The sequence below is a fragment of the Lates calcarifer genome, unplaced genomic scaffold (genome assembly GCF_001640805.2).
Source record: "Lates calcarifer isolate ASB-BC8 unplaced genomic scaffold, TLL_Latcal_v3 _unitig_2390_quiver_865, whole genome shotgun sequence".
In the NCBI taxonomy this organism is placed as follows: domain Eukaryota; kingdom Metazoa; phylum Chordata; class Actinopteri; family Centropomidae; genus Lates; species Lates calcarifer.
In genome coordinates, this window is record NW_026116182.1 from 36,904 (window position 1) to 55,259 (window position 18,356).

At 46.1% G+C, this 18,356-nt stretch overlaps 4 protein-coding genes across 9 annotated transcripts; 1 reads left to right on the forward strand and 3 right to left on the reverse strand.

The window, feature by feature from the left end:
* Nucleotides 1-121: 121 nt before the first annotated feature.
* On the reverse strand, nt 122-6,694 carry LOC127140186 (Fc receptor-like A). 4 transcript variants are annotated; one of them, XM_051068111.1, is made up of 4 exons: nt 4,523-4,673; nt 1,264-1,305; nt 756-998; nt 122-642 (listed from the first exon to the last, which is right to left on the reverse strand). In XM_051068111.1, the coding sequence occupies exons 3-4, from the start codon at nt 958-960 to the stop codon at nt 377-379; spliced, it is 471 nt and encodes a 156-aa protein (XP_050924068.1). In that variant the 5' UTR covers nt 961-998; nt 1,264-1,305; nt 4,523-4,673; the 3' UTR covers nt 122-376. The 4 variants fall into 4 exon arrangements, with proteins under 4 accessions (XP_050924068.1, XP_050924065.1, XP_050924067.1 ...); XM_051068108.1 differs by lacking the exon at nt 4,523-4,673 and adding an exon at nt 3,950-4,470; XM_051068110.1 differs by lacking the exons at nt 1,264-1,305; nt 4,523-4,673 and adding an exon at nt 6,506-6,694 and having other exon boundaries at nt 756-1,037.
* Nucleotides 5,504-9,949, reverse strand: LOC108892738 (lysine-specific demethylase 6B). Of its 3 annotated transcripts, none has more exons than XM_051068107.1 (5): nt 9,080-9,949; nt 7,036-7,077; nt 6,701-6,772; nt 6,263-6,505; nt 5,504-6,149 (listed from the first exon to the last, which is right to left on the reverse strand). In XM_051068107.1, exons 1-5 carry the CDS (start codon nt 9,108-9,110, stop codon nt 5,818-5,820), a joined length of 720 nt encoding a protein of 239 aa, XP_050924064.1. In that variant the 5' UTR covers nt 9,111-9,949; the 3' UTR covers nt 5,504-5,817. The 3 variants fall into 3 exon arrangements, with proteins under 3 accessions (XP_050924064.1, XP_050924063.1, XP_018545965.1); XM_051068106.1 differs by having other exon boundaries at nt 6,701-6,937; nt 9,080-9,945; XM_018690449.2 differs by having other exon boundaries at nt 5,859-6,010; nt 6,701-6,937; nt 9,080-9,944.
* An 81-nt stretch (nt 9,950-10,030) lies between these two features.
* On the forward strand, nt 10,031-13,574 carry LOC108892736 (zinc finger protein 664-like). Its single transcript, XM_018690446.2, has 2 exons — nt 10,031-10,490; nt 11,445-13,574. Exons 1-2 carry the CDS (start codon nt 10,197-10,199, stop codon nt 12,612-12,614), a joined length of 1,464 nt encoding a protein of 487 aa, XP_018545962.2. The 5' UTR covers nt 10,031-10,196; the 3' UTR covers nt 12,615-13,574.
* A 2,499-nt stretch (nt 13,575-16,073) lies between these two features.
* On the reverse strand, nt 16,074-17,977 carry LOC108892735 (voltage-gated potassium channel subunit beta-3; the record flags this gene model as incomplete). Its single annotated transcript, XM_051068105.1, has 6 exons — nt 17,960-17,977; nt 17,745-17,802; nt 17,540-17,629; nt 17,030-17,191; nt 16,354-16,448; nt 16,074-16,205 (listed from the first exon to the last, which is right to left on the reverse strand). Coding segments are annotated over exons 1-6 (555 nt in total), but the record flags the coding sequence as incomplete, so codon positions are not given.
* Between the last annotated feature and the right edge of the window lie 379 nt (nt 17,978-18,356).

An 18,356-nucleotide genomic window follows, 5' to 3' on the forward strand; every position in this document is an offset into this window, starting at 1 on the left:
TTCTCTGGATTCCATCAGATCTCCAGCTGCTTCTAAAGGTTCCAGGTTTCCTGGTCCAAGGCTTCAGTAAGTGAAGGGCTGAATACAAAGTGGTGAGGATGTAAAATGATCAGGTGTCAAACTTGGTTGATTCTTTATTCAGACAGAACAGCAGAAAGACACAGAGAGACACGATGCTGGCTGATCTCTGTCAGCTGCTCCACACAGGGACAACTACACCAGGATATGAAGGAAGAAGAACAGAGCTGATGAGTTAGTATCAACATTAAATCAGCTGTTAGAGAGTGAAGCTGTTTTCTAACGTCTGACAGACCCTGATGAACCTGATCATTTCATCCTTTAACTGTGAAGCCTGATCAAACACAGTCTCTGCAGCTCACAGCTCATGCTCAGTGGTGACATCAGCAGTGATGTCATCATACTCTTCATCCTCTCCTCCTCCTCCAACAGGTGGGGTCGTCTCCATGGAGATGGCTGGTTTGTTTCCTGTCTTCCTGCTGCAGCAGATGGACACCAGCAGGACGGAGCAGATGCAGTACGGACAGAAGACCACTAGATGGCAGAAGAGTCTGAGCACAGAGACAGAGGAGGCAGGAGGAGGAGGAGGAGGAGGAGGAGGAGGAGGAGGAGGAGGAGGAGGAGCTGCAGGAGAGATGAGTAGAACCTGGTTCAGTGCAGTGATCAGTTTATTATCAGGTCAGCAGGTTAGTTCATATCTTTAAACTGTCATAGAATCAGGAAGTGATGTTACTGACCTCTGACCCTCAGTCTGCTCTGAGGAGACAATCCATGCAGATCAGGTAAACACCAGTAGAGACCTTCATCAGACTGTTGGACTTTACTGAGGATAAATTCTCCATCAGGTCCAGATCCAAGGAGGACATCATCCTTGTAGAAAAAAGCATCGAGTCGGTTGTTGTCTTTGTCTCTACAGCGCAGAGTGACATCACTTCCTGTCATCACAGGAAGTGCAGGGATCTCCAGAATAACTCGACCATCTGAACCACAGAGACACAGACAGAGTTTCACCAACAGACCTGAGTCAGACGAAGACACAGGTATACAATTTTTACTCAGAAATGATGAAATGATCAGTCCATCTCAGAGAGACGGACTCTTCTATAAAGAACTGGAGACGGTTTGGACTAATATTCAGAGAAACTGGAGGACAGACAGTCAGTCAGACAGACAGACAGTCAGTCAGAGTAAATGTATCTGTATTATTATTGGAGTCAGTGACTGTTTTCTCTTCCATCAGCTCACCTGCAGAAACAGTCAGTCCAGACAGCAGCAGCACAGACACACCTGCAACAGGAGGACAGAGGACACTGAGGGTCAGAGGACACTGAGGGTCAGAGGTCACTGAGGGACAGAGGTCACTGAGGGTCAGAGGACACTGAGGGTCAGAGGACACTGAGGGACAGAGGACACTGAGGGTCAGAGGACACTGAGGGACAGAGGACACTGAGGGACACTGAGGGTCAGAGGTCACTGAGGGTCAGAGGACACTGAGGGTCAGAGGTCACTGAGGGTCAGAGGACACTGAGGGACAGAGGACACTGAGGGACAGAGGTCAGTGAGGGTCAGAGGTCACTGAGGGACAGAGGTCACTGAGGGTCAGAGGACACTGAGGGACAGAAGACACTGAGGGACAGAGGACACTGAGGGACAGAGGTCAGTGAGGGTCAGAGGTCACTGAGGGTCAGAGGAGGGACAGAGGACACTGAGGGTCAGAGGACACTGAGGGTCAGAGGTCACTGAGGGACAGAGGTCACTGAGGGTCAGAGGACACTGAGGGACAGAGGACACTGAGGGACAGAGGTCAGTGAGGGTCAGAGGTCACTGAGGGTCAGAGGAGGGACAGAGGACACTGAGGGTCAGAGGACACTGAGGGTCAGAGGTCACTGAGGGTCAGAGGACACTGAGGGACCAGAGACCAGGATTCTGTCAAATAAAGCTTCATCAGTGAGACGTCCTCGTAGGTTCACGTTGGAGCACAGGAACCATGTGACTGCAACGTTCAGCACCTTTGTTGTAGGTTAAAGTGCAGACGCTCAGAAACAGACAGGAAACAGAGAACAGAGCAGCTGTTAGCACGTCATGGAGCTGTACGATCAGCTCAAAGGTCACATGACCAGTTCTACAAGATCAACTCTAATGGACACAACAGCAACGTAGGAACAAACAACAGGAACCTCCAGGATCGACATGAGTTCATTACATACAACAAGGCTTCACCTCTACACTGGACATTTGACTGTTACTGTTCTGAAGGAAAGGAACAAGGAGAGAACGACACTGATCAGCAGAGATTAGACTCTTAGGAACCCACAGACCTAAAACCAGTCTCTCTCTCTTTATGAGGATTAAACTCTGCACCTCCCTATTTTATCTCATCTTTGAAATAATATGAAATCATTGTCCAATCATTCTGTAACCAAATCATTTTATTCATCCAATTCTTTCAGGTGCAAATCTGGCATTTCAATGTTCAGTGTTAGTAATACTGCCATTAAGTCTCAGTATATCGTGTGGTTTAATGTCTCAGTTGATCACGGTGGAAGGTGAACATGTCGTTTGAGTGTGGGAACTCCAAACGAAATAACTGAGAGTCTGAGAAGGAAAATGATTTTTCACTCTGACACAAAGAAAGGAAGAGGATCGAGTCCTGATTGGCAGCGACTCCTGTTACAACACCTTCAAATGTGACAGGGATCAAAGACAGCAGTCCCTCTGTGCCTGTACTTTTAGCTGTTGTTGCTTCATCCCTGTCTGTTGTCCTTGGGTTTTTTCTTTCTTTCACCACATGTTCTTCAAGTAACTTTTCTTTTGTCCAGACATGCAGGTAATTTCCTTACTTACTTTCTGTAGAAGCCAAGTCAACAACACATTAAGCCAGAAGAACAGAATCTTTAAGTTGTAAAGTGTTTTTGACTCAAAGAGTTATAAAATCATAAAGTTATCCAGCTAAAATTCAGTATAGTCATTATTGAGCTTGTTTTGTTATCAATATCAATTTAATGTCAGACTTTGTGACGGATGGAGGAGATCCTTCCCAGTCCTGGTGCTGCCTGTTGAGGATCATCAGGCTGGATGGCTGGCACCTGGCGAGGTGTGGGTGTGGACATTAGGCCTGATCAGAAGTACTCTGCTCAGGGGGCAGGCAGTCTCTCTCTGCAGTTTGTTCTGCTTGGATCTCCAGCACATCGCGTGGGGATTGTTTGGGGCCTGGTTTTCTTTGTTTAGTGGATTATGTTGGTTTGACTCTAGGTTTTCGCATCCACATACTCATACACACACCCTCAGCCACCTCACTTACAGACACGCATCCATAATACACTACTGATTACTGATTCCTTTTTCTTGAGTTGTTTAATAAATTTCTTTGTTTAAAAGTTATGCCTGGTGTGGTCTCCACCTTTTTGTCTGGTTCCCTGATTATGGAACGTGACAACTTCCAACGGCTGAAAAGCTGAACACTGGTAGAACTGGTGGCTCCAGACTCTGCTGATACAGATCACCGCTCTGGGTTCACACCAGTAAATTCTCCAGCTACGACAGCATCGCTCAAGTAGCTGAAACAGGTCATTACCTGCTCGTGACTGGGTTGATGCTGAAGTAAATTTAATCTGTAAGTTTCATTAATTCCCAGAATTCAGTAGTAATATGATCATACAGTACATAACCTCAACCTTTTCACCTCCAGTGTCTCATGTCACTCTTTTTACCAGCTGTTGGTTAACCTCATTAGTTTGATCATTATAAAATCATTTATATTCAGACCCAGTTGTTGTGGATCCCTTGAATCAGACGTTACGGCTTCAGATATTAAACCAACTGGATTGACTGTATTAATATGCTTATTAGTATTAATATTAAAATCAATATCAAGAGGACTTCTATGGAGGTGGTGCCCTGTTATAATGCAGGAGGTCAGTGTTTGACTCACCGAGGAGCAGAGACACAGACGGAGTCTTCATGTTGTCTGGATGACGACTGAATGTCAGTCTGAGCAGCAGAGCGACGCCTTCAGCTTCACTTCCTGTTCACAACTTTAACACATCACAGCTGTTAGAGTCACTGAGGACACCAGCACCTAAACACACCACTGCTGATGGTGTTAGTGCTGTCCCTGAACGCACCACACTCAGTCTGACTGCAGTCTCTGGTGTTACTGCTGTCCCTGAACGCACCACACTCAGTCTGACTGCAGTCTCTGGTGTTACCAGTGTCCCTGAACGCACCGCGGTCAGTCTGACTGCAGTCTCTGGTGTTACCAGTGTCCCTGAACGCACCGCGGTCAGTCTGACTTCAGTCTCTGGTGTTACCAGTGTCCCTGAAAGCACCGCGGTCAGTGCACACCATACCAGAGTGTTTCTGTTTTCAGCAGAGCTGAAGCTGTGAATGTGGAAGTGAACGCGTGAGAAAATAAGCAGATGAAGAAAAAGCAGAAGCTCCTCAAACACTCAGACTGTTTGTTTTCACACCTTTTAAATTACAGGTCAAACTATAGAACCTCTACCTGGATTCAAAGTAAACCTGTTGCTCCACCTGTTGTTTCCACAGATGATGATCAGCTCAGCTCAGTCTCACTGTTTCCTTTGGTCTCCTCAGTCATCAGTGATGTTGACCTCTTTTTCTGTTTGTTCCTGTTTTCATCTTTTTTCCATTGAAGGTTGTTGTGAATGTTAAGAGGCGTCACTGAGCCTCCTCTGCTCAGTTTACAGCTCAATATACTGAGCTGCTGATTCAGGATGTGGTTAGAGCTGTTTCATCAAGTCAGTTTGATATATGTAGAAACATAAAATACCAGAAGTTATCTCAGGACACATACATACAGAGAGAGGAGGTTCCACAGTAGAGGAAACTCCGGGAACCACCAGTAAACCAGCATTTTGGGAGAACAGGGTTCTAGTGGGATAACAAGGAACTGTAAGGAGGAGGATTTAAACAGGGAGCCAATGTAGAGAGTAATGGTGCTGCAGCATTTTGGATCACCTGCAGAGACTTGTTAGGACAGCCTGATAATAATGAATTAAATAGTCCAGCTTGGAAGTAACAAATACATGGACTAGTTTTTTCTGCATCGTTTTAAGACAGGAAGTTTGTTTTATGTGGGTGTTAAAGGACAAATCCTGATCAAAGATAACTCTGAGATTCCTAACAGTAGAGCTGGAGGCTTGATTAACAACTATAGTTGAGCATCATCTGCATAACGGAGAAAGTTTATGGAGAGTTTCCTTATAATGTTTCTTAAAGGAAGCAAATACAAGGTGAATAGACCTGGTCCAAGACCAGAACCCTGGGGACACTGTTTTGTGAAGGATCTTATAGAGGAAGTGAAGGTTAGATATGGGTCTATGTTTGGCTGATACACCTGGATTCTCTGGATTCCATCAGATCTCCAGCTGCTTCTAAAGGTTCCAGGTTTCCTGGTCCAAGGCTTCAGTAAGTGAAGGGCTGAATACAAAGTGGTGAGGATGTAAAATGATCAGGTGTCAAACTTGGTTGATTCTTTATTCAGACAGAACAGCAGAAAGACACAGAGAGACACGATGCTGGCTGATCTCTGTCAGCTGCTCCACACAGGGACAACTACACCAGGATATGAAGGAACCTGAGTCTGGTTCTGCTCCACAGTCTCTTAGTGCTGCTCATGGTGGATCTGTTGGGTCTCTCTCTTTAACTTTAATAATCTAAAGAGAAGAGAGGCTCTGTGTGAAAAGCGCCTTGACATGACTTTTGTTGATTTTGTTGTGATGAACTGATCATTTCATCCTTTAACTGTGAAGCCTGATCAAACACAGTCTCTGCAGCTCACAGCTCATGCTCAGTGGTGACATCAGCAGTGATGTCATCATACTCTTCATCCTCTCCTCCTCCTCCAACAGGTGGGGTCGTCTCCATGGAGATGGCTGGTTTGTTTCCTGTCTTCCTGCTGCAGCAGATGGACACCAGCAGGACGGAGCAGATGCAGTACGGACAGAAGACCACTAGATGGCAGAAGAGTCTGAGCACAGAGACAGAGGAGGCAGGAGGAGGAGGAGGAGGAGGAGGAGAGGAAGGAGAAGGAGGAGGAGATGAAGGAGGAGGAGGAAGAGATGAAGGAGGAGGAGAGGAAGGAGGAGGAGGAGGAGGAGGAGGAGGAGCTGCAGGAGAGATGAGTAGAACCTGGTTCAGTGCAGTGATCAGTTTATTATCAGGTCAGCAGGTTAGTTCATATCTTTAAACTGTCATAGAATCAGGAAGTGATGTCACTGACCTCTGACCCTCAGTCTGCTCTGAGGAGATGATCCAAACTCATCAGTAGAACACCAGTAGAGACCTTCATGAGACTGTTGGACTTTACTGAGGGTGAGTTCTCCATCAGGTCCAGATCTAAGGAGGACACCATCCCTGAAGAAAAAAGCCTTGAATCTGACGTGAGCTTTGTCTCTACAGCGCAGAGTGACATCACTTCCTGTCATCACAGGAAGTGCAGGGATCTCCAGAATAACTGGAACACCTGAACCACAGAGACACAGACAGAGTTTCACCAACAGACCTGAACCACAGAGACACAGACAGAGTTTCACCAACAGACCTGAACCACAGAGACACAGACAGAGTTTCACCAACAGACCTGAACCACAGAGACACAGACAGAGTTTCACCAACAGACCTGAACCACAGAGACACAGACAGAGTTCAAACTACTGACCTTTTGGAACAGTTACAGTGATGTTCTGGCTCCTGTGTCCAGCTCTGTCTTCACACCAGTAAACTCCAGAGTCTGATGAGGACAGATCTGAGATGATACAGGAGGAACCAGCTGGTCCACAGTCCTCAGTCTGTCCTCCTCTGGTCCTCTTTACTGTCTGTCCATCTTCAACACAACTCAGAGACACAGAGTCTTCAGAGAAGAACTGCTGAAGGTTTGGACTGACATTCAGAGAGACTGGAGGACAGACAGACAGACAGACAGTCAGTCAGTCAGAGTAAATGTATCTGTATCATTATTGGAGTCAGTGACTGTTTTCTCTTCCATCAGCTCACCTGCAGAAACAGTCAGTCCAGACAGCAGCAGCACAGACACACCTGCAACAGGAGGACAGAGGACACTGAGGGTCAGAGGTCAGTGAGGGACAGAGGACACTGAGGGACAGAGGACACTGAGGGTCAGAGGTCACTGAGGGTCAGAGGACACTGAGGGACAGAGGACACTGAGGGTCAGAGGTCACTGAGGGTCAGAGGACACTGAGGGTCAGAGGTCACTGAGGGTCAGAGGACACTGAGGGTCAGAGGACACTGGGGGTCTTTGTTGCGTCTTGTGAGGATGTGTCTCAAGTCACCCAGTAATCAGAAAGTCAAAGGTTTGAACCCCGGCTCCTTCAGTCCGTGTGCAGACGTGTCCTTAGGCAAGATACTGAACTGCCCTGATGTTTCATTGTGTGAATGGGTGAACGTGACCTGTAGTGTAAATTGCTTTGAGTGGTCGACATGAGTAGAAAAGTTCTACATAAACAGAGTCTGTTTTTCTGTTTCATTCATATCATCAGTTTCTCCTTTTGTTTCTGTTTATTTTGAGCAGCTACAAATGAAAACGTTTGACTCGCTGTGTTTAATGAATCCTTGTGGTTGTGGAAAAGATGTTGATATTGAATATTGAAATATTGACCTGCATCAAGCAGAGAAAACAGCTAAGCAGATTACTGAAGCTACACATCATTAAAACCAGCAGAGTGACGAACCATCATCTTCAAGGAAGAAATGTAGTCAGGAAAAATCACTTAAACATTTAAAACGTGTGAAATCAGATGATAAAAAATCAACAGTAGAAGTCACAGTTATGTTTAACAGTGAACATAAGAGCATTTCCACATTAACAGTGTGACGAGAACTGAAGGGACTGGGACTAACCAGCTGTGAAGCCTCAAGAAAACCACTGATTAGTGAGGCTAAAAGGTTCCAGTTTGTCAGGGAGCACAAAGACTGATGATGTGGTCTGATGAGTCCAGACTGACCCTGTCCCTGAGTGATCAGCATCAGGGTAAGAAGAGAAGCAAATGAAGTGATGTACCCATCATGCCTACTGTCCACTGTACAGGTCTGTGGGGGCAGTGTTATGATCTGTAGTTGGTTCAGTTGCTCAGGTCCAGGTTCAGGAACATCGTGTGGCTCAGCTGACCTGAATATACTGAATGAGCAGGTTTTTCCCTCCATGGATTTTTTTCTTCCCTGATGGCAAAGGCATATTCCAAGACGACAATACCAGAGTGTTCATGGAGCATGAGACCAGAGTCCAGACCTTCACCCCACTGAGAGTCTTTGGGATGTTCTGCAGAAGACTTAACGATCTGACTCTCCACCATCAATACAAGAAGAAGCCACGATGAAAACCTGCTGTAATCAAAGCTGAGGTGAAACATTAGTGTGTGTGTGACCTGTGTATTTCTCTGTGTTCAGTCTGCAGCTGATCTGAGATCAGTTTGAACAACTTACCTGTCGCTGCGAAAAAGAGAAGTGACGCCTGAGGCTCATAAAGGAGAAGTGTGGCGACTCTCAAATCCTGAAGCGAACCACACCCTGGATGTTAATACAGTCCAACTCGACCCCCCAACCACCTCGACCCCCTCAACCTCGTCTCCAGCTCACTTTCCTCCCTCTCCATCTTCTCTCTTCAGACCTGCTGTTCTCCTGTTTCACCTGGACCTGATCCCAGTCGTCTCATCACCTGATCCAGACCTTAATCCAGTCCCTTTGTCCTCTGTCAGTGTCAGTTGTTGCTCCTGTTGTGTTCCAGTGTGTCGTCCTGGTCTTCCTGCAGCGTCTTCTCCTCTGCTTCTTATTAAAGTATCTGATCTGAGACCAGTTGTCCTGACCACAGGAGGTGAACGAAGAGACGGATCCTGTGAAGCTTCGTGGTTCCAGCTGCTGTAAACGAGTCCAGACTCTACATACATGTTATAATACAGGTGTGTGTCTAAGTATATATATGTACATGTGTCCACAGTCAGTTTGGTCACAGTAACTGTAACTAATGTGTGTTTCCTCTGTAATGAATGAATGAATGGATGTAGGAGGTCAGTGTTTGACTCACCGAGGAGCAGAGACACAGACGGAGTCTTCATGTTGTCTGGATGACGACTGAATGTCAGTCTGAGCAGCAGAGCGACGCCTTCAGCTTCACTTCCTGTTTGCGTGTCCGAGTCTTCCTGGGCCGCCCTCCATGTCACCGTGCTGCTGACCTGAGGGCAGGACTCTGTTAATGCAGCTTTATCCAGACTGGGTCCTTTGTTCAGAGCAGGAACCAACACATCCGGTCTGTCAGAGGCCCAAAGTGGATCCAACTGATCCAAACACCGAGTCAGTCCTTCAGTCTGATGTGGGACCACAGCTCCCTCTGAACGCTCCGTCTTCTGAGGACGTCTGTGGTTCGTCCAGCTTCAACCACTGACAGGACCTGGAACGTGGATTTAGTTTGGTCCTCAAACAGGTTTTCAGGAACCTGACCCCAGACTGGCTGGAGAGCAGTGGAACCTGCAGCAGAGCCTGGAGAACTGGTTCTGGTTGGTTCCACCAGTCTCCCAGTATAAACCAGTGAGCTGCCTGTCAGAGTCTCTGTGGTGAGGACTCAGACGTGCTGAGCTGTTGAGAAACTGGAAGTGGAGAAAACAGGAAGAAAACATCCACTGAAAGTCTTTAAAGCAGAAGTGAGAGGGTCAGATTTTTCTGGTCAGGACGTCTCTGTTCAGCTGTTCTGTCTCTACAACCATCAGACATTAGAATCAGTTCAAATGAAGGTCTGTGATAAAGATGAAGAGGATCATCATCATCATCACAGACGTCATGTTATGATGAAGTCTTTTTAATCACGTAAATAAAACAAATAAAAACATGAAAATATTCTACAACACTTTAATGAGCATCAACACAAACTGCTTCAAACATCCGGGTCTTTATTGTTTGTTGTGGTTAAGCGGGAGTTCGCCACCGGAAGAGAGCCCACTCGGCCGACGGAAGGATGTTAGTGCGCACGCTCAGAGCAGGACATTGTTGCGCATGCTCTAAAGGACGTTGACCAACATGGTGGACGTTCCTCGGAGAATCCGCCAAGAGAAAAACTTTTAACAGTAAAGAAGAGGACGAGGTTTTTCTAAGTCCACCGCAGAGGAGACCTGCCGGACGTCTTAGACCAGGACCACTACAACACCGGGATGAAGGAGGAAAACCAGGACCCGGATTTTATCGACCAGATTCACTGCAAAACCAGGATGAAGGAGGAAAACCAGGACCCGAATTTCAGCGACCAGGATCATTACAAGAATGGGGTAAAGGTGGAAAATCAGGACCCGGATTTTACCGAACGGATCCACTACAAGAGCGAGATTAAGGAAGAAACTCTGGACCCGAACTTCAACGACCAGGGCCACTACAAGACCGAGATTAAGGAGGAGAACCAGGACCCGGACCACCGGAGCACGGAGCCCGCCGGTCCCACCGGTTCACAGGTCAGTGTTCGGGACTCGATGATAGAAACGATCCGGAGGTTTTTGTGTCATCAGAAACACAAACTGTTTGTGTTTTCCCGATTTCATGAATCTAACATCAAAGTGTGGCGGGAAATTCGACTGAAACAACATGAACAGATTGTTAGGTGTGGGTGCAGGGATCACCGGGATCAGGTTACATTTCCGGTTTAAACTCTTCTCAGGGTCCACTTAGATCCACACGATGCGTTTAGGTGCTGTTAGAAAACTGGGGAATCTGGGCTTTCTGCGAGTTAATGTGCAATTTCAAAGTGAAAGAAACATTTTACTGAACATTCACCAGCTACAGAGGAACCTGTCTGTGGTCAGGTTTTCTGCTCTGTAGTGGAATGAAGACCTTCAGATCACAGGATAAATTAAACAGGGAAACAGTCAGAAACTGGGTTTTTCAGCTCTGAAACTACAATCATTAAAGTCTGAGTTTTTCAAGCAGGACCAAGACGTCATCGAACCGTACTGATGCCAAACAGAATCAAAATTTGGATGCAACAAAGAGGCTCTGATAAAGATAAAGATTATTTCTATAACACAAGAAATGCAAACAGAAATCAGTCGTAACCAACAAAGACCACTTCCCTCACAGTTCTTAGAAAAACAGTTAAATTTGAGAAGCGTTTTAAGAACGTTCTAAAGTGTTCACATTAAAATCTAGGATGTTAACAGCTGAGGTGTTTTTCAGGTGGAGCAGGTTTGTTTAAAAGTTAAAACTAAACTCTGAAGAAGCAGCTGTTAAGTCTCTGTGAACGTCTGTATTTTTCAGATTTCCATTAACTCCCAGTTCGACCCTGATGTAAATGGAACGCACCATTAATCTGGGCTGTTATAAAACTGGCAGAGTACACGTGTGGTTTCAGACGACTGGCTTTACCATAAAATCTAATTCTCTCCGTCTCACTCTCTTCCTGTTTGTCACAGAGTTTTCACACTAGAGAGAGGCCACGGCGTTTAGACCAGTGTGGGAAGACTTCACATCAGCTAAAAACTGAGAGACCGTACGGCTGTGACCAGTGTGGGAAAACCTTTACGAATCACTTTGCTTTACAAACTCACAGCCGCATTCACACCGGAGAGAAACCGTACAGCTGTGATCAGTGTGAGAAATCGTTCTCACAGTTAGGGAATCTGAAAATTCACCAACGCAGTCACACTGGAGAGAAACCATACGCCTGTGATCAGTGTGGGAAAGCTTTTTCCACCTCATCAAATTTACTAATCCATTGGCGCAGTCACACTGGAGAGAAACCGTACAAGTGTGAGCAATGTGGGAGAGGCTTTATCACTTCGTCACATTTACATGTCCACCATCGCAGACACACCGGAGAGAAACCATACAGCTGTGATCAGTGTGGGAAAGGTTTCCTACGACTGCGGAATCTGAAATCCCATCAACTCTGCCACACTGGAGAGAAACCGTACAGGTGCGATCAGTGTGGGAAAACATTCTCGGAGTCATGGAATCTGAAAATCCACCAGGGAAGTCACGCTGAAAAGAAACCATTCAACTGTGATCAGTGTGGGAAAGGTTTCACGCTCAAAGGGAGTCTGAAAACCCACCAACTCCAACACACCGGAGAGAAACCTTTCCACTGTGATCAGTGTGGGAAAGGTTTTACCACCTCGTCAAAATTAAGAATCCACCTTTGCTGTCACACTGGAGAGAAACCACACAAATGTGATCAGTGTGGAAAATCATTCTCACAGTTAGGGAATCTGAAAATCCACCAGCGCCGTCACAGCGGAGAGAAACCGCACAAATGTGATCAGTGTGGGAAAACATTCTCACAGTTGGGGAATCTGAAAATCCACCAGCGCCGTCACAGCGGAGAGAAACCGTTCAACTGTGACCAGTGTGGGAAAGGTTTCACCACCTCATCTCATTTAGAAATCCACCGTCGCGTTCACACTGGACAGAAACCGTACAGCTGTGATCAGTGTGAGAAAAGCTTCTCGCAGTTTGGAAGTCTGAAGACCCACCTACTCCATCACACTGGAGAGAAACCCTACATCTGTGATCAGTGTGGGAAAGGTTTCTCACAGCTAGGAAGTCTCAAAAGACACAAAGGTGTTCACGCTGATTCAGTGTAGGTTGAAGAGTCTGAATAGTGATTCAGCTGAGTGTGTAACAATGCACCGTGTTGTGATGTGTGTTGTGATGTGACTGATGAGACCGCTCTCTCTCTCTCATTCCTCCTGTAGAAGTGTTTTCTCTGACCGTTGATATTTTAGGGTTAGGGTTAGGGTTATCTGTAACAGCTGTAACTCAGCTGTTTGACAGAAAGATTTGGTTTCATTTCTGCAGTAAAGACGTCAGGATACGATGTGAACTCGCTTTCACTCGTCATTAATTTATTTCCTCTGTGGCATCAGAACATGTTACAGCAGCCTCAACTGAACTGACCAAAGACTTTTACTCTGAAAAACTCACCACACACGGACGACAACACTAATGAATAGAAATGTAATTGAACCAGGAGATAAAACCAGGAGTATATTATGGACAACACAGTTCCTTTGTTTTACACTGTAGTCTGCAGAATAAGAAACTGCAGGAAAGATTTTATTTTTACATTTGAACTAGAATTTAGTTATAATCAATAAAACACTGAAAGAAACTGGGTTTTGTGGCAACAAGAGATTTGAGATAAGAGATGTGTGTTTTGCAGTTTACACTGAGAAGCTATGAGTAATTATTCTAAAACCTTCATTCTTTCTTCATATATCCTTAGATGTATTGTGAGTCCTGTATCAAGTATCGAACCGAACCGTGAGTTGATTGAATTGTTAAACCCGTCAGCTCTGTACGTGTTGCAGCTGCCTTCTTTACTTTTACACTAATTGTGTCCTGACTCACTGAGATGGATGATACTTTCATTAACTCACTTTATTCATCTAAAACTCACTGTATGTTATGAACTTTATTGTTGCTCTGTTAAGGATGAATTCTTGTCAAACATTCATGGAAGATGTGATGGGAGTAAAATTAAACCCTGATTATTTTCAGAGTTTTGTAGATGATTTTCTAATAAAAGAAAACACAATCAGAAACATGTTGTTTTCTTCCTGCTTCACAAGCATTTGATCAGTTTAGCTGTCACATTATTCACTCTAATAATCCTTCTAATAATGACCTTTACTGCTCAAACACACCCAGGCACAGTTCCTAACAGCTACAAACTGGTTTTACTTTCAGTCTGACTCAGGCTCGTGTCGGTTTCCCTGAAAAATTCTCACATCCTCGTTTCTCCAGGTTGAAATTTACCTGAATCGTCCTTTAAATGTTGTGTTGTTGTGTTGTTTAAATGTGTGTGATGTTGAGAATCAACATGTGAGCGGTGACGAGTGTGTGTAGTGTTTCACGTTGTGTGTGCGCTGACAAAGACTCTGATCTGCAGACGTGGATTTAAATAACTTTATTGTCATTCTCCAGTAGTGTTGATTACATCAGGAGGAGCAGAAAGGGTTAAACAGCGACAGGGGAAACGTCACGAAACCATGTGACCAACCAGAATCCACCTGTTCGCCCTGTCGTCACGGTGACAGTCACGTGGTTTCATGCAGAGTACTGGTTCCCATCAGAGGTAGGTGATCAGGTGATCAGCAGCCTCAACCTGAGCGGGTCAGGACCGTCAGAGAGACGGACAGTTTAACTCACAGAGGAGGAAAATATAAAGTTTCATTTGTTAAATATTATTTAAATTCAAAAGTCAAATCAGACGCTGATTAATAATCTACGAGTTTAATTTGAATTTAAATTTGTCATCTGTAACTTTGAGGTCAGGAGTGAACAGGTGACGACCGCTGAGAGGTCCCGGCCCCTCAGGTTGAGCACCGCTGAGTTAAAAATCTAAAGACTACGGCCTCTACATTCATAAAATATATATCTGTACTTTATAGTAAATGTACTCATAAATATGAGGATTCAGGAGAGTTCGGAGCCTCGTTACCACAGCAACAGGAGCCTTCAGTTTAAAAAATAAAATAATAAATAAAGTATGAAGTCACGGCTCTGACTTCAGAATCAAAACGTTTGAACATTTTAATGTTGAGATTCTGATGTTTTGGCCACAAGAGGCTGAAACAGTCGGAACATTCACGTAGTTATTTTCAGGTTTTTATTCTAAATCCTTGAAGTTTTCCTTCAAGGCAAAAATAATAATAAATAATAAATGAGAAATAAGAAGTTAACACTCAGGATACGAACCCTGTGTTTGGAGAAATTAAAAACCCTGAATGTTTTGTCCTGTTCAGACGGAGGTGGAGGTGAACAGCAGCCTCTTGTGGCCAGAACCAGTATTACAGTTAGAAACAAAGTAAAGCTTTAAATGTGACTTCAGTGAATTATTTATCATGAATGAAACTCAGATTAAATCAAAACTAATCGATAAATCAGGTTATAACTTCTGCTTCTGTTGGTTCAGTCAGGGAGTAACGAACCGAACCCTGCGGTCCACCTGAACCTGGATCGGCTTCTATTTGAACTCTATTGATTACAGATTGTGTCTTCATGCATATCTGACTCTTAGTTAAAGTCGACACAGACTCGGTTACGATCGTGCTCAGCTGTTTCTCTGCGCCAACGTCTCGTCGTGAATATAAGAATAAATATTTCTGATTATCTGCAGGAGTTAAAGTCTCTCTGAGGACGGACAGATGTTCCCGTGGTCTCCATGACGACCAGGACGACGTGGCGTCTGCGTCCCTGAAGACTAATAAAGTTTGTATCCCGCCGGGCTCCGTGTCCGTGTCGTCGCAGGCGTCTGAATATGTTCAGTAAAGTCTCCAGGCTCCTCCTCCTCCTCAGCTCCGCGCCTCCTTCTTGGTGCCTCGCGGCTTGTTGCCGAGCAACGCGTCCATCTCTGCGATGAGGGGCGGAGTCAGCTGAGACAGAACCTGAGAGACGACCAATCACAGGCTTCATCAAGGTTCAGGTCTCAGTTAGAGGATGAGTGAGTGAGTGAGTGAATGAGTGAGTGAGTGAATGGTGAGTGAGTGAATGAATGAGTGAGTGAGTGAATGAATGAGTGAGTGAGTGAATGAGTGGTGAGTGAGTGAATGATGAGTGAGTGAGTGAATGAATGAGTGAGTGAATGAATGAGTGAGTGAGTGAATGAGTGAGTGAGTGAATGAATGAATGAGTGAGTGAGTGAGTGAATGAATGAGTGAGTGAGTGAGTGAGTGAGTGAGTGAGTGTTACCCTGAGGGAGCCGAGGTTCTCCAGCAGCTGTTCTGTGTTGGAGACTCCGAGAAGAACCGAGCTGACGCCTTCACTGCGGAGACACCAGGCTGAAGGAGGACAAGCACATCAACAGGTTTATACTGAGGATCCATCCGACAGGCAGGTGTACAGAGAGACAGACAGAGAGACAGAGACAGAGAGACAGACAGAGAGACAGGCAGGTAGACAGACAGAGAGAGAGACAGACAGAGAGACAGACAGCAGCAGACAGGCAGAGAGACAGACAGAGACAGACAGACAGACAGGCAGAGAGACAGACAGACAGACAGACAGGCAGAGAGACAGACAGGCAGACAGACAGACAGAGAGACAGGTGTACCTATAGCGAGCTGAGCAGGAGTGCAGTTCAGTCTGTCGGCCAGCAGGTGGAGCTCTTTGATTTTACTGAGCTGCTTCTTCCCCTCGTCGCTGCAGAGACGCTCCTTCAGCCACGAATAACCCTGCACACACACACACACACACACACACACACATACATATTGATCACCACATGGATGATGTTTGTGTGTCTGTTACAGTGTGTATTTGTGTGTACCTCAGTGTGTATTTGTGTGTACCTCAGTGTGTATTTGTAATGTGTATTAGTACCTTCATGGCGGCCCTGGAGCTCTCGGGGACCCCCTCGTTGTACTTCCCTGTCAGCAGACCGCAGGCTAACGGAGACCAGGTCATGGCTCCGACCCCTGAGAGACAGGCAGACCTCATGTTGAACCACTTCATTAAACCGGTCTATATTTAGACCTGGACATGAACAGCTGCCGTCCCCCCTGAGACCTCCGCTGGGTCTCACCTCCTCCACCGTCCAGAGTTAAAGACACAGAGCAGCTTTTCATCTGGTGTCTGAGATCAGCTGCAGGGTCCTGGGTCTGTTAGCTTAGCTTAGCTTAGCTTAGCTTAGCATGAATATTCAGATTCAGTCACTCAGAGTCCTGGATCATTAGGGACTCAGTCCAACAGTTTATATTACCCATGATCCTCCTCTCCCTCTGGAGCAGGAAGTGCTGTAACAAACACTGGTTTTAGTTTTGGTGTGTGTGTTTACCTGTGTGTTCACAGCTCAGCTCGTTCACCTGGAGGAGTGAACACAGCTCCAACAGTCTGAGCAGCACGTTCACCAGTGATGCAGACAGAGTACATCAGTAATCTGGATACTTCCTGTATCTCTGCCTCATTACAGAGCTTCACACAGACACACCTGAACTGAGCACTGAGTGTGTGTAGGTGTGTGTAGGTGTGTGTAGGTGTGTGTAGGTGTGTGTCGTACCGATCTTGTGGTAGAGCTCCGGCAGGTGCAGCTCCACCTTGTCTCTCTGGAAGTAATGATACTCAGCCTGTTCACACACCGGAGGAACCAGGTTAAACTGGCGAGCTATGGAGTACGCCTCCTGAGAGACAGACAGGTGAGAGAGAGAGACAGGTGAGAGACAGACAGGTGAGAGAGAGACAGACAGGTGAGAGAGAGACAGACAGGTGAGAGACAGACAGGTGAGAGACAGGTGAGAGACAGACAGGTGAGAGAGAGAGACAGGTGAGACCTGACAAAATGAGATTAAAATTTTTGGTTTAAATGTTCATGCAGCTGCTCTCAGGTTCTCCTGAGGTTCTGTTGAGGTTCTGTTGAGGTTCTCTGAGGTTCTCCTGAGGTTCTGTTGAGGTTCTCCTGAGGTGTGAGGTTCTCTGAGGTTCTGCTGAGGTTCTGTTGAGGTTCTGCCTGAGGTTCTGTTGAGGTTCTGTTGAGGTTCTGCCTGAGGTTCTGCTTGAGGTTCTGTAGTACCTACCATGATCTCCACGGCGTTCCAGCGGGACGTTCCCCAGTACATGGCCATGCCCTGGTCGATGACGAAGGTCATGGCTCTGACGACCTCTGAACAGAATAAACACACTCATCAGTTTTACTGTTTGTTTTGAATGATGAAACTTTATTAAACACATTATCGTCACAGCAGCTCCAACATGGCCGCCAGTCTCCCAGCACTGACCCTCCATCGGAGCGTTGATGTCGCTCCTGTTGGCGAAGACGATGTCGACGTAGTCCAACTGTAACCTGGAGAGAGATCCACGCAGACCTGCACACACACACACACACACACACACACACACACACACATATAATTAAATCAACTTCTTATTTTCAGCCGTCAAGGACGAACAGTGGACACCTGCAGCTGTCAGTCACTGAGTGTTTGGTCCTTACAGGCCACCGTAGATTCATCACGTCAGTTTATATTTAACGTGACTGTGACTCCTCACTGAGGTCAGAGCATCAGAAAGCAGCTGACGGGCAGCGGCGTGACGTGAAGGACAAACAGAGACCTGGTCTGATCCGGTCTGATTATACTGAGTCTGTGTCGCTCTGCAGTTTCACCTCCTGAACACCAGGAGGCGCTGGAGTTTCTGTGAGAGACATGGATCAGCTCCTGTTGGTCGAGCTCAGAGGCAGGAGACGCTGCTTCATCTTCTTCAACCTGAGCCCGTTTGTGGTCCTGACCACAGACCTGAAGACAGACCTGAAGACAGACCTGAAGACAGACCTGACCACAGACCTGACCACAGACCTGAAAAGACCTGAACAGACCTGAAGACAGACCTGA

Excerpts from the sequence above, each read along its gene's own strand:
- LOC108892738 (XM_051068106.1), bottom strand. The coding sequence starts at position 9,110 with ATGAAGACTCCGTCTGTGTCTCTGCTCCTCG. Across the intron at positions 6,938-7,035 it reads TGGACTGACTGTTTCTGCAG|TCTCTCTGAATGTCAGTCCA; the intron begins GTGAGCTGATGG and ends TCTGTCCTCCAG. Across the intron at positions 6,150-6,262 it reads GAGCAGACTGAGGGTCAGAG|CTCCTCCTCCTCCTCCTCCT; the intron begins GTCAGTGACATC and ends TCTCTCCTGCAG.
- LOC108892736 (XM_018690446.2), top strand. The coding sequence starts at position 10,197 with ATGAAGGAGGAAAACCAGGACCCGGATTTTATCGACCAGATTCACTGC. Across the intron at positions 10,491-11,444 it reads CCGGTCCCACCGGTTCACAG|AGTTTTCACACTAGAGAGAG; the intron begins GTCAGTGTTCGG and ends TGTTTGTCACAG.
- LOC127140186 (XM_051068108.1), bottom strand. The coding sequence starts at position 3,980 with ATGAAGACTCCGTCTGTGTCTCTGCTCCTCG. Across the intron at positions 999-1,263 it reads TGGACTGACTGTTTCTGCAG|ATGGTCGAGTTATTCTGGAG; the intron begins GTGAGCTGATGG and ends TCTGTGGTTCAG. Across the intron at positions 643-755 it reads GAGCAGACTGAGGGTCAGAG|CTCCTCCTCCTCCTCCTCCT; the intron begins GTCAGTAACATC and ends TCTCTCCTGCAG.